The following is a 14925-nucleotide window of genomic DNA, read 5'->3' on the forward strand; positions in this document are numbered from 1 at the left end:
GCTCCAGAAAATCCATTTCGAGTGCAGAGAGGTCAAAATCCAACAGCATCAGCAGTCCTTTTGTCAGCCTTTTTCAGAGTTTTGCTCAAGTCCCTCAATTTCAGCCAGAATTTACCTGAAATCACAGAAAAACACACAAACTCATAGTAAAGTCCAGAAATGTGAATTTAACATAAAAACTAATGAAAACATCCCTAAAAGTAGCTTAAACTTACTAAAAACTACCTAAAAACAATGCCAAAAAGCGTATAAATTATCCGCTCATCAAGTCCACAGATCCTAGGATGATCCTGTGGGGTCCACAGATCCTGAGGTGTTTAGGATTTACATCCCTGCACCAATTAGGCATGTAAAATGCCTTTGCATACAATTCTGGCGTTTAAACGCGAAAGTGATGCTTATTTTGGGCGTTCAACACCCAATTGCAGCATGTTTCTGGCGTTGAACGCCAGTTCGATGCTTGTTTCTGGCGTTCAGCGCCAGCTCTCCTCAGAGTATATTCCTGGCGTTCAAATGCCCGGATGCTGCTTGTTTCTGGCGTTCAACGCTAGATCCATGCTCTGTTCTGGCGTTGAACACCAGCCAGATGCTCCTTACTAGCATTTGAACACCAGTAAGTCCTTCCTCCAGGGTTTGATTTTTCTTCTGCTGTTTTTAATTCTGTTTTTAATTTTAGTATTTTTTTCGACTCCACAAGATCATGAACCTAATAAAACATTAAAGAACAATAAAAGAAAAATAAAATTAGATAAATAAATATTGGGTTGCCTCCCAATAAGTGCTTCTTTAATGTCAATAGCTTGACAGTAGGCTCTCATGGAGCCACACAGGTGATCAGGTCAATGTTGTAGACTCCCAACACCAAACTTAGAGTTTGGATATGGGGATTCAACACCAAACTTAGAGTTTGGCTGTGGCCTCCCAACACCAAACTTAGAGCTTGATTGTGGGGAATTCGTTTGACTCTGTACTAAGAGAACCTTTTCATGCTTCCTTTTCATGTATACAGAAGAACACCCTTGAGTCTTAAATACAAGGTAGTCCCCATTCAATTGAAGGACTAATTCTCCTCTGTTAACATCTATCACAGCTCCTGCTGTGGCTAGGAAAGGTCTTCCAAGGATGATGCATTCATTCTCCTCCTTCCTAGTGTCTAAGATTATAAAATCAGTAGGGATGTAAAGGCCTTCAACCTTTACTAACACGTCCTCTACCAATCCATAAGCTTGTCTTACTGACTTGTCTGCCAATTGTAATGAAAATATGGCAGGTTGTACCTCAATGATCCCCAGCTTCTCCATTACAGAGAGTGGCATAAGATTTATGCCTGACCCTAGCCTTTTCAAAGGTCATGGTGCCTATGGTGCATGGTATTAAGAATTTGCCAGGATCTTGTCTCTTTTGAGGTAAAATTTACTGAACCCATGTATCTAGTTCACTAATGAGCAAGGGAGGTTCACCTTCCCAAGTCTCATTACCAAACAACTTGGCATTCAGCTTCTTGATGGCTCCTAGATATTGAGCAACTTGCTCTCCAGTTATATCTTCTTCCTCTTCAGAGGAAGAATAGTTCTCAGAGCTCATGAATGGCAGAAGAAGGTTTAGTGAAATCTCTATGGTCTCTATATGAGTCTCATATTCCTTTGGGTCCTCAATAGGGAACTCCTTCTTGCTTGAGAGACGTCCCATGAGGTCTTCCTCATTGGGATTCACGTCCTCTCCTTCCTCTCTAGGTTCGGCCATGTTGATTATATTAATGGCCTTGCACTCTCTTTTTGGATTCTCTTCTATATTACTTGGGAGAGTACTAGGAGGAGTTTCAGTGACTTTCTTACTCAGCTGGCCCACTTGTGCCTCTAGATTTCTGATGGTGGACCTTGTTTCACTCATGAAACTTAAAGTGACCTTGGACAGATCAGAGACTATATTTGCTAAGTTAGAGATATTTTGCTCAGAATTCTCTGTTTGTTGCTGAGAAGATGATGGAAAAGGCTTGCTATTGCTGAGCTTGTTTCTTCCACCATTATTAAAGCCTTGTTGAGGCTTTTGTTGATCCCTCCATGAGAAATTTGGATGATTTCTCCATGATGAATTATAGGTGTTTCCATAAGTTTCACCATGTAATTTACCTCTGCCATTGCAGGGTTCTCAGGATCATAAGCTTCTTCTTCAGAAGATGCCTCTTTAGTACTGTTGGATGCATTTTGCCATCCATTCAGACTTTGAGAAATCATGTTGACTTGCTGAGTCAACATTTTGTTCTGAGCCAATATGGCATTTAGAGCATCAATTTCAAGAACTCCCTTCCTCTGAGGCATCCTATTATTCACGAAATTCCTCTCAGAAGAGTACATGAATTGGTTATTTGTAACCATTTCAATAAGTTCCTGAGCTTCTGCAGGCATTTTCTTTAGGTGAATGGATCCACCTGCAGAGTGGTCCATTGACATCTTAGAAAACTCAGACAGACCATAATAGAATATATCTATCATAGTTCATTCTGAAAACATGTCAGAAGGACACTTTTTGGTCATTTGCTTGTATCTTTCCCAAGCTTCATAGAAGGATTCACCATCTTTTTGCTTGAAGGTTTGAACATCCACTCCAAGCTTGCTCAGCTTTTGAGGAGGAAAGAACTTAACCAAGAAGGCCGTGACCAGCTTATCCCAAGAGACCAGGCTATCCTTAGGTTGTGAGTCCAACCATGTTCTAGCTCTGTCTCTTACAGTAAAAGGGAAAAGCATGAGCCTGTAGACTTTAGGATCTACTCCATTAGTCTTAACAGTCTCACAGATCTGCAAGAACTTAGTTAAAAACTGGTAGGGATCTTCTGATGGAAGTCCATGAAACTTGCAGTTTTGTTGCATTAGAGCCACTAATTGAGGTTTCAGCTCAAAATTGTTTGCTCCAATGGCAGGAATTTAGATGCTTCTTCCATCAAACTTGGAAGTAGGTGTAGTATAATCACCAAGTATCCTCCTTGCATTATTGTTGTTGGGTTCGGCTGCCATATCCTTTTCTTGTTCAAAAATTTCAGTAAGGTTGTCTCTAGATTGTTGTAATTTAGCTTCTCTTAGTTTCCTCTTCAGAGTCCTTTCAGGTTCAGGATTAGCTTCAACAAGAATGCCTTTTTCCTTATTCCTACTCATATGAAAGAGAAGAGAACAGAAAAAGAAGAGGAATCGTCTATGTCACAGTATAGAGATTCCTTTATGTTAGTAGAAGAAGAAAGGGAATAAGAGTGAAGAAGAAATAATCCAAACACAAGGGTGAGGATAGGGGCAGTGATTTGAGATGAAGCGAAGTGTTAGTAAATGAATAACTAAATAGAATAAGATGAGAGACAGAAGTTTTCAAAAATAATTTGAAAAGGAGTTAATGATTTTCGAAAATTAAGATAAGAAATAAAATTAAAATTAAAATTTAAAACAATTAATCAAATAAAAAGAATTTTGAAAAAGAGGTGAGGTATTTTCGAAAATTAGAGAGAGAAAATTAGTTAGGTGGTTTTGAATAAGATAAGAAACAAACAAAAGTTAATTGGTTAGTTTGAAAAAGATTTGAAAATCAAATTTGAAAAGATAAGAAGATAAGAAGATATTTTGAAATCAAATATTTGAAAAAGATAAAATTTTGAAAAAGATATGACAAAAATATATGATTAAAAGGATATGGTTGAAAAAGATTTAATTTTTAAAATTAAAATTAATTACTTGACTAACAAGAAACTAAAAGATATGATTCTAGAATTTAAAGATTGAACATTTCTTAACAAGAAAGTAATAAACTTCAAATTTTTGAATCAATCACATTACTTATTAGTTAAGTTTCGAAAATTTGAAATAAAATAAGAAAAAGATTTTGAAAAATAGTTTTAAATTTTCAAAAATCATAAGATAAAAGTAAAAGAGATTTGATTTTTTTGAAAAAGATTTTGAAAAGATAAGATTTTTAAAATTGAAAATTTGACTTGACTTACAAGAAATAACTAATTTTAAAAAAAATTTGACTAAGTCAACTCAAATTTTCAAAATTTTGAGAGAATTAAGGAAAAGATATTTTTTTATTTTTGAATTTTTAATGATGAGAGAGAAAAACACAATTATGACCCAAAACATGAAAATGTTGGATCAAAACACATGTAGCATGCAAGAACACTATGAATGTCAAGATGAACACCAAGAACACTTTGAAGATCATGATGAACATCAAGAATATATTTTTAAAAATTTTTTATGCAAAGAAAACATGCAAGACACCAAACTTAGAAATCTTTCATGTTTAGACACTATGAATGCAAAAATGCACATGAAAAATATCATACAACAAAAAACAAGAAAATTTAAAGATCAAACAAGAAGACTTACCAAGAACAACTTGAAGATCATGAAGAATACTATGAATGCATGAATTTTCGAAAAATACAAGAACAAGATGAATATGCAATTGACACAAAACTTAAAAATTGATTCAAGACTCAAACAAGAAACACAAAAATTTTTTTTATTATTTTTTTGGATTTTATTTTATATTTTTTGAAAAACATATAGGAAAAAAGAAAATAAGAAATTCAAAATTTTTAAGAAAAATTCCAGGAATCTTTCAATGTTAGCCTAAAGCTCCAATCCAAGGTTGGACATGGCTTAATAGCCAGGCAGCTTTAGGATGGCATTACATGCATTGAGGTGATTAGTTGAAGTCTCATTCCAAAAGGATTTGGATATGGCTTTACAGCCAGCTAGGATTCAACATGATTCATGAAACTCTAGAATCCATTCATAAAAGTTCTGAAGCCATAGAATAATTTATTTTCAATTAAAATATTTTTTTTCAAAAATAGGGATAAATTTTTTTGAAATTTTTTTTTTGAAAATAAAATAAAAAGAAAATTACCTAATCTGAGCAACAAGATGAACCGTCAGTTGTCCAAACTCGAACAATCCCCGGCTACGGTGCCAAAAACTTGGTTCACAAAATTGTGATCTCTTATAATGGCATTCAACTTGGTGTGCGCATTTACTAACTCAGCACTTTCTTTACAACCTCGCACAACTAACCAGCAAGTGCACTGGGTCGTCCAAGTAATAAACCTTACGTGAGTAAGGGTCGATCCCACGGAGATTGTTGGTATGAAGCAAGCTATGGTCATTTTGTAAATCTCAGTCAGGCGGGATAATAAATGGTTATGGAGTTTTTGAATAATAATAATAAATAAACAGAAAATAAAGATAGAAATACTTATGTAGATCATCGATGGAAATTTCAGATAGGCGTATGAAGATGCTGTGCTCCTTCTGAATCTCTGCTTTCCTACTGCCTTCATCCAATCCTTCTTATTCCTTTCCATGGCAAGCTGTATGTAAGGCATCACCGTTGTCAATGGCTACATCCCATCCTCTCAGTGAAAAAGGTCCAAATGCTCTGTCACGGCACGGCGAATCATCTGTTGGTTCTCGATCATGTCGGAATAGAATCCCTTGATTCTTTTGCGTTTGTCATCACGCCCAACAATCACAAGTTTGAAGCTCGTCACAGTCATTCAATCCCAGAATCCTACTCGGAATACCACAGACAAGGTTTAGACTTTCCGGATTCTCATGAATGCCGCCATCAATTCTAGTTTATACCACAAAGACTTTGATCTCACGGAATGGAAGGCTCGGTTGTCAGGCGAGGGCAACCATGCATCGTGCATCAGGAATCCAAGAGATACACACTCTAGCTTTTGCTTGTAGAACGGAAGTGGTTGTCAGGCACGCATTCATAGGGACGGATGATGATGAGTGTCACAGATCATCACATCCATCAGGTTGAAGTACGAGTAGTATCTTAGAATAGAAATAAGATTGAATTTGAATAAAAGATAGTAGTAATTGCATTAAAACTCGAGGTACAGCAGAGCTCTACACCCTTAATCTATGGTATGTAGAAACTCCACCGTTGAAAATACATAAGTGATGAAGGTTCGGGCATGGCCGAATGGCCAGCCCCCAAAACGTGATCACAGGATCAAAAATACAATCCCAGATGTCTAATACAATAGAAAATGTCCTATTTATACTAGACTAGCTACTAGGGTTTACAGAAGTAAGTAATTGATGCAGAAATCCACTTCCGGGGCCCACTTGGTGTGTGCTTGGGCTGAGCTTGAACTTTACATGTGCAGAGGCTTCTCTTTGAGTTGAACGCCAAGTTGTAACATGTTTTTGGTGTTCAACTCTGGTTCGTGACGTGTTTCTAGCATTTGACTCCAGAATGCAGCGTAGAACTGGCGTTGAGCGCCAATTTGCGTTGCCTAATCCTGAATAAAGTATGGACTATTATATATTGCTGGAAAGCTCTAGATGTCTACTTTCCAATGTCGTTAAGAGCGCACCATTTGGATTCTGTAGCTCCAGAAAATCTATTTCGAGTGCAGGGAGGTCAGAATCCAACAGCATCAGCAGTCCTTTGTTAGCCTCCTTATCAGAGTTTTGCTCAGGTCCCTCAATTTCAGCCAGAAATTACCTGAAATCACAGAAAAACACACAAACTCATAGTAAAGTCCAGAAATGTGAATTTAGCATAAAAACTAATGAAAAACATCCCTAAAAGTAGCTAGATTATACTAAAAACTATCTAAAAACAATGCCAAAAAGCGTATAAATTATCCGCTCATCACTCTCCTTCCCAAATCACCATCCAACACAACATTCAAGTGGGTAAAATTCTTATCTTCAAGCTCTACTTTCTCACTTGAATATGATTTAATTGAAACGGATGGACAACTTAGAGCTCTTTGTGGAATTAAAAGTAAGAACGAGTTGTGTAGTGGTTGGAAGTTTGGTATTAGGCTCACTAAGGTATAGCTCCCAAGGTATAGGAACCATGATTGGAAGAATGCCACTTTGCATGGGTCTAGACGGAATGCTTGGTGTGCTAAAGAGAATTCTATGTGTCAACCACCCGGAAAAAAAAAAGTATGAAGATCAAATTGAAGACGGGTGCGAAAATAAGATATGGGATCCCGGTTCGCTATGTAAAGACCAACTATGGGGACTCATATCTTGGGTAGAACTCTATCCTAGATTGGTGAAGACGGTTGGAAATTCTATCAACCAATTGAGAAGTAAAGACCCTTGGAGATTCAAGGATGAGTACAAGCATAAGTCGCCATGACAATGAGTGCCTCAAAATGTCCAACTTAAGGACTTAAACTAAAAGTGCTAGGTGGGAGACACCCCACCATGGTATACTCATTCCACCCTCTTGTAGATCTCATTAATAAGTGATTTGAGTTACCATTGTAGGTAGTTCCCCATTTCATTTTAGTCGCCTTAATAAATTGGTTGTTAGCATTTTGACATGTATGTTGTTCTTATTAGTAGATGAATAAATCAAATTGTATTTTTGTGAATTGTATGATTTTTGATTGAATAAAGAGTTGTAGGCATTATAGGGAGCTCTTGGGCATTTTTCTGTTTTTTAGTAATAAAAAAAGGGGGAAAGGATGCGTGCGCACGCGTCCATGAGCGGATGCACCACCATACTGAACTCCAGAGAGTTGGGCCTCCCTTATGCGAATATTAGGCTTTTAGCCCAACTCGCAGAACGCCGACGCGCACATGCCGCGCACGCGTCACCATGCTAATGCCACCATTCCATACATACATCCCGAGACTTAGGCGAGCGCTGGGCCAACACTAAGCCTCTGGCCCAACCTCCTTCACGCGGACGCGCACTGCGCGCCTGCGCGCCCATGAGTTTATAAGAGAATGCGCGCGCACGCGCACATGCCGCGTGCGCGCCGATCCAGTGATGTGACTTCAAGGCCAATGACCCGAGACTTGTGCCAACTCTGGGCCAACATTAAGCCTCCAACCCAACTCCTAGCACACATGCGCAGTGTACGCGCACGCGTCCTTACCAACTCTCACCACCCACGCGTAAGCGCTCAAGGCGCGCACGCGTCACTTCCCAAAATTCATCAATGCATGCGGACGCGTGTTGTGCGCGCCCACGTCGATTCGAAAAGAGGGATAACCCTAGGGCGCGACGAACACTCACGCAAACCCACTCTCTTCTCTAACGTCCCTCTTACCACTCTTCCATCTACTCCACCGCGCCGGCGCCATCAGCGCCACCGACGACCGCCTTCGCCACGCCCCATCCTCCTTCTCCCTCTCTTCCTCACTCTCTCTTTCCCACATGCTCTCTTTCTCCCCCTCTCACTGCCACAGCCCAGCACCGCCGCGGCCACCGGCGCGCCTCCACCGCAGTCGCCGCCGTCACTCCTCTCTCACCAGCATCCCTATTCTCTCTCGCCTTATCACTCATTCCTCCTCTCTCACTACCGCCACTTCAACCGAGCACCACCGGCGCGCCTCCACCGTCGCCATCATCTGAGGTGGCAACTCTTTCTCTACTTCTGCCTTACCCCTCCTTCCTACCCAGCTCCAATCCTCATCTCTATCCCTGCTCCAGGTTACTAGCCTCGGCTCCAATTCTGTTGTCTTTATTTTCTTTTTAGTTACTTGTTAGGCTCTGTTAGTTGATTAGATTTTGATTCTATCTGCTAGGTTAGATAGAAATAACTGCTGTTAGGTAGCTAGGTTCTGGATAGAGGATTCTAGGCCTGATAAGTGCACCGTATTTGTTTACCTAGTTCTGTACATATTGCTTGCTGCACACAATTTGCATATTTCTTTTCATTAGGCAATTCTCCACTATACCACTAATCCTCAAACTTCATTTTCCTAACTCACTAATTTCTCTAACTTACTAACTTCACTTTTAATTACACTTAACCATTTAACCATTCTTTTAGGGTATAATTGATGAATATGCCTATTCTTTGAGCGTTGTGTTGCATTGGTTGAAATTTTGAATTCTTGGATTATGCTTCCATTTTCTATGCTTACTTGCTATCCAAGTTTTCTGTTTTAGTTCACCATTTGCTTATTTGTCATTCATCTTACTTGCTTCGTGCTACTTGCTTAATTGCTTATATTCTATTCTATCCTATTTTTCAGGATGTCAGACAAAGGAAAAGCCATAGCCACTACCTCCAAGAAGAGGAAACACTCTAAGACTTCTACCCCTTCTCCCTATACCAATTATGCTAAGAATTCGCTGAGTGAAACGGATAAGGAAAATCAGTTGCTACCTTCCACTGACCCAACCAAATTTCCCAACCTTTACTGTGAGCTTCGCCTTCCCAATTATCGGAAGAAGAACTTGAACATTGAAAAGAGACTAGTCCTCCCCAATGATGTGAGACGCGCCATCAATAGCCGCATTCTAGAGTTGGGTTTGGACTTTGTTGATAGGGATCTGGGAAACATAAACATCTCATGGGTCAAGGAGTTCTATTGCAACTTCTTCCGTGCCACTCTTAATTCCGTACAGCTAAGGGGTAGAGAGATTATGATTACTGAGGCTACTATTGAGGAGGCATTGTAGTGCCGACACCTTACTGATGACACATGCGCTCATCAGCAGGCAGAAACAGCTATCCACTGCATGACCTTTGACTATGAGGTGCTTAAGCGCGTGATTGCCACACCTGATGCTCCATGGGTAATGGATTCGGGCAACACAAAGCCCAAAGGGATGCTTTTCGCTCATTTGACTAGAGAGGCTATGACTTGGCAGATAATTTTTCCCACTATGTCCTGCCCACTGCTCACTTTTTTGAGATCCCGATGGAGATGTTAGTTCTGATTGGCTGTGTCATGGAGGGCAAGGAGGTATATTTTCCCCGGTTGATCCGGCAGAGCATGTAGTGAGCACACATTCGTGGCCTACTCCGGTTTCCTACACTGGTCACCAGCATGGCTGCACTAGCCAAGGTTCCTTGGCAGGATGATGATATGACACCACCACCCCCAAAGGACGACGACAAAGAGGTTACATTCCTTGGGGTGGCTAGTTGCACGAGAAGCCCCCGGCTAGACGCCGTTCTAGGGCTAGAGTGGTTGTGGAGGCAGCTAGACCTTCACCTTCCACAGCAGCAGCTCCATCCTCCTCTACAGCCCCTTCTTCAGCCGCAGCCCATGTGCCACCACCACCAGCACCTGAGTCGACAAACCTATTGGTTTAGCATCTTTTCCAATTCATGGAGCGCAGCAAGCACCAGCTCATGCGTTGCCTGGATTGGATTGGCCAGGTGTTTATCTCACAGGGTATTGAGCTACCTCTGCTCCTGGATTCTCCAGCCTCTAATGAGTAGGATCTGGAGGAGGAGCAGGTTGAGGAGCTGGCTCAGCAGGATGCACCACCAGAGACCATGTCACTACAGAGACCACAGAGATCCAGCAGCCAGTACCACAGCCACAGCCACAACCAGAGCCGACCGGTGTACCTCTCCCTGATCCTCAGGATTAGCATCAGGGACGATGCTTGATCTTAAGTGTGGGGAGGTTGCCGTTGGCACCATTAGAGGACCGGTGAACATTTTGGCGTATTTCCTAGTTATATTTTCCTAGTTATCTTATTTTGCGCACTTTTGTATATATTTGTCATTTTGGATATTTTGGATACGTTTACCTTAGTTGTTGCATACCTTGTCATTTTGGATTTTAGATATTTTGGATGCTAGATTCATACTTTAGTTGGATTTTTCTTTATATAGTTATCTTTTTAGCTTGTGGTTGTCATTAGAAATTGTTTTTGGAATTGTCAAGACCTAGTTAACCCTTGTTGCATAAGAAAAATGTTTGTTTTTGAGTGAAAAAGAAAAAAAGGGTAAACTAGGGAATTTTTAGAATTTCTCAATCACAACAATGCTTAGTCAAATATTAAAATTTTCCAAGGAATTTAACTATAGAGCACCACCCCAATTGATTGGAAAAATTTTGTGGAACTTGCTTGAATTTTACACTCTGTGAAGCATGTATTGAGCTAAGAACACAAGCGAGTTTTGAGCCTATTGATGTGGTTACATTTTATAACCACTTATTTCCCTTCTTGTGTGCAGTTGTTCTCTTTCTATGATTGTGATCCTTGATTTGCCCAATTCTATATGTCCAATTATTCCTTGTATTCATGTATTTGTATGATTGAGGCCATTTTTCATTAGCTCACTTAACCAAATAGCCTACCTTTTACCATCCATTGCAACCAAGTTTGAGCCTATGCTTAACCCAATTATTCTTCATTTTAGCACATTACAAGCCCTAAAGCGGAAAATAATAAAAGTCCCTTGTTTGGATCTTTGATTGGCTTAAGCTAGTGAGAGTGTCTATTATTCAAGTTTGGGGAAATTTGGGAACATTGGTTGGGATGAAAGGGATATTTTGTATTTTTATATTTAGGAAGTGGGTGTATACTCATGTATTGATTAAGTGTAAGACCTTATGCATTGATATTCTTGAAAGAAGAAAAAAAATGATGAAAAGAAAAAAAAACAAAGAAAAAAATTGTAAATGAGGAAAAGAAAAGAAAAGTATATATAGAAAAAGCGAAAAAGAAAGGAAAAAAAAGGCAAAAAAAGGGGACAAAATGCCTCAAAGTAAAGTTCAAATAAAAGATCAATGCATAAGTGTTGTGAAATAAAAAAAAAAGAAAATGCATGAGTGTGTGGAAAAGTGAAAGATGGGTAGTTAGGTTAGAATTCAATTATATAGGTCACTATATAGGTTAGGTGGGAAAGTTTAAGCTCATCAAAGGTCCAAATTCTAGTCCACTTATCCATATATGATCCTACCTTGACCCTAGCCCCATTACAACCTATGAAAGACCACATGATGAATATGCATGCATGGATTAAGTGTTGATTGTTAGAAGAAGATCAAATCTTGGAAAGCATGATTAGAAGAGAATTGAGTGAATTAACCCTTAAACACTTGAGTGAAAAGAGCGGATACACATCCGGTGAGAGTTCCATAGCTCAATTACATGTTTTCACCACTATCATTTATATTCATGCAAGTTTATAATTCTTTTGATAATCCAATGCAACTGTGGTTTGGACTTGGTTCCTATTGCTCTAGCTCTTGTGCTTACACATGTTTCCTTGGGAATTGATTTGTTTGACCAAGCAAGTGCATTCACTATAGGTAGTTGCATTTAGATAGATTGCATATAGTTTAGTTGCATTTAATAAATGACATACCCCTTAATTCATTCTTATTTTAGCATGAGGACATGCTAAGGTTTAAGTGTGGGGAGGTTGATAAACCCCGTTTTTAGGGTTTATCTTGTATTGAATTTAGAATATTTTGCTAACCTTTTCTCACATTTAGCCAATGAATTAGCATAATTTTATGATCTCTCCTGTAGTTGTGCCTGAATGTAAAAACATATTTTTTTTAAGCCTTTAATTTGGTAATTTTAATTCATCCTTGATTCCATAAGATGCCTTGATGCGTTTGCTAGTAATCTCAGGATAAAATAGGCTAGGCATGGATCAAAGGAGCAAGGAAGAAAGCATGCAAGTGGAAAGAAGCATAAAAGCCAAAGAATTTATCTCGGCCAAGGATGCGCACGCGCACAAGGCGCTCGCGTGCACATTGCAAAATTGGCCAGGGACGCGTACGCATACCGTGCGCATCCGCGCCGAAGGCCGCACGTGAGTTTTAAACAGAAAATGTGCCCAACAATTTCTGGGAAGCTGTGGGGCCCAGTTACAACCAATTTTGGCGCCAAAGTGCTATAAAGGACCAAGGATTGAAGGGGGGAGGCATAATCATATTATCATCATTCATTCACATTAGGATTAGTTTAGAGGTAGTTTCTAGAGAGAGAAGCTCTCACTTCTCTCTAGAATTAGGATTAGGTTTAGGTTAATCTCTCCTCTTAGATCTAGGTTTAATTCATGCTTTGATTTACTATTTCTTTATCAATTCTTATTCCTCTCTTCTTTCTCTCTCTAGTTTTGTATTTTAATTCTTGTGATTCTTCACTTTGTTGTAGATATATTTTTGTTCTCTTGTTTTCTTTCAATAATGCAATTTGAGGTAATTCATGATAATTGTGATTTCCTTGATTGTTGATGTTAATTCTTTGTATTCAATTGTTGTTAGAATTCATTCTTGTTGTGATTTACTATACTTTTCTTTTGTACCTTCCAAGTGTTTGATGAAATGCTTGGAAGGATGTTAGAGTAGAATTTTATGTTCTTGGCTTGGGAAGATAACTTAGGATCTCTTGTGTTACTAATATCCAAGTGATTGATTGTTGATAGCCATTGACTCTAGCCTTCATTAATTCAATTAGTGGAAACCTAGGATTTATGGACTTGGATTGATATAACTCACTTGACTTTCCTTTGCTATTTGTTAGAGGATGACTTAGGGATTGACCCTTGTAATTATCATAATAGTGGCTAGTGATAATGATAGAGATCCTTGACCATCAAACTTTGCCAAGACCGTTTGTTAATAAAATTTTGTTTCCATTTACTATTCATGTTTCTCATCTAAAACCCCAAAATAAACAAATCCATAATCAATAACAAGAACACTACCTTGCAAGTCCTTTGAGAGATGACCCGAGGTTTAAATACTTCGGTTTATAGATTTTAGGGGTTTGTACTTGTGACAAACAAATTTTTGTATGAAAGGATTATTGTTGGTTTAGAAACTATACTTTACAACGAGACTTCATTAGTGAAATTCTAAACCGTCAAAAATCCAATCATCAACACTATTTAAGGATGAAGTTATTTTTTGTAAATCTTGTTCACCATGTAAGAGGTTTGGTAATATATCCAAAAAGGATGAAATGCCCAACAATCCATGCTATTCTGTGAAATTTTTTATGTCTGGGGTATTGACTTCATGGGTCCATTTCCAAACTCTAATGGTTTCTTTTATGTATTGTTAGTTGTTGATTACGTTTCTAAATGGGTGGAAGCAATTCCTACCCGTACTGATGATGCTAACACTGTTGTCTCTTTTGTTAGAGATCATATTATCTGTCGCTTTGGATCACCGCAAGCAATCGTGAGTGATCGAGGCACTCACTTTTGCAACAGGAGATTAACAGGCCTACTGAAGAAACATGTCATCATTCACAAGATAGCAACAACCTACCATCCCCAGACCAATGGTCAAGCAGAGGTGTCTAACAGAGAGATAAAGCACATATTGCAGAAGATAGTCAAACCTCACTGGAAGGACTGGAGCACCAGACTTGTTGATGCGCTCCGGGCCTACCGGACAGTATACAAGACACCAATCAGAATGAGTCTCTTCCGCTTAGTCTACGAAAAGGCGTACCTCCTCCCAGTGGAGATAGAACATAAATCTTTCTGGGCAATACAAGAATGCAACATGGGATTTGAGAAAGCCGGAGCTGAGAGAAAGTTGCAATTACAGGAGCTAGAATGCCTTCGTCTAGAAGCCTATGAGAATTCCAGGCTATACAAGGAAAAAGTGAGGGCTATACATGACAAGAACATAAAGCGCAGGAAGTTCAGACCTGGTGACTTAGTTCTCCTCTACAACTCCAGGTTGAGACTCATGCCAAGCAAGCTAAGATCTAGATGGAAAGGCCCCTATAGGGTGGAAAAGGTTGAACCTTATGGCGTTTTCCATCTGCGCCATCCCTCAAGCAACAAGATCCTCAAGGTTAATGGTCACCGCCTGAAGCTTTACCATGGTGAAAAGATGAAGGACAACAAGGAACTGGAGATCTTCCTTCTGGAAGATCCATCTTCAGCAGACGACTGAACTGGTAGACCGTCCAACTTAAGGACATTAAAGCAAAGTGCTGGGTGGGAGACAACCCACCATGGTATGATCATTCCCTTCTCTCTTTTCTAGCTTTAGTTACTGACTCTTCTTACCTTCACTACATACATTTGCATTCTGCATTTGCATCTGCATATAAAAAAATGGCAGAAAGTTGCATGGGAGCAGTGCAGAAAGTGTGCCAATCGCACAAGCATCACCAGGCGTACACATCCCTCACGCGTACGCGTCATCTGAGAAATTGGCACTC

General features: G+C 39.4%; 1 protein-coding gene and 1 non-coding gene across 2 annotated transcripts; both read left to right on the forward strand.

Moving 5' to 3' along the window:
* Window positions 1-2505: 2505 nt before the first annotated feature.
* On the forward strand, window positions 2506-2612 carry LOC130963974 (small nucleolar RNA R71). Its single transcript, XR_009080089.1, has one exon. It is a non-coding gene; the product is annotated as a small nucleolar RNA R71 (small nucleolar RNA).
* An 11643-nt stretch (window positions 2613-14255) lies between these two features.
* Window positions 14256-14654, forward strand: LOC130962883 (uncharacterized). Its single transcript, XM_057889040.1, has one exon. It carries the CDS (start codon window positions 14256-14258, stop codon window positions 14652-14654), a length of 399 nt encoding a protein of 132 aa, XP_057745023.1.
* The last annotated feature ends 271 nt before the right edge of the window (window positions 14655-14925 follow it).

Source organism: Arachis stenosperma, chromosome 2, assembly GCF_014773155.1.
Source record: "Arachis stenosperma cultivar V10309 chromosome 2, arast.V10309.gnm1.PFL2, whole genome shotgun sequence".
Lineage (NCBI taxonomy): Eukaryota > Viridiplantae > Streptophyta > Magnoliopsida > Fabales > Fabaceae > Arachis > Arachis stenosperma.

What these genes read in the sequence shown, in the direction of transcription:
- LOC130962883 (XM_057889040.1), top strand. Translation starts at nt 14,256, where the DNA reads ATGGGATTTGAGAAAGCCGGAGCTGAGAGAAAGTTGCAATTACAGGAG.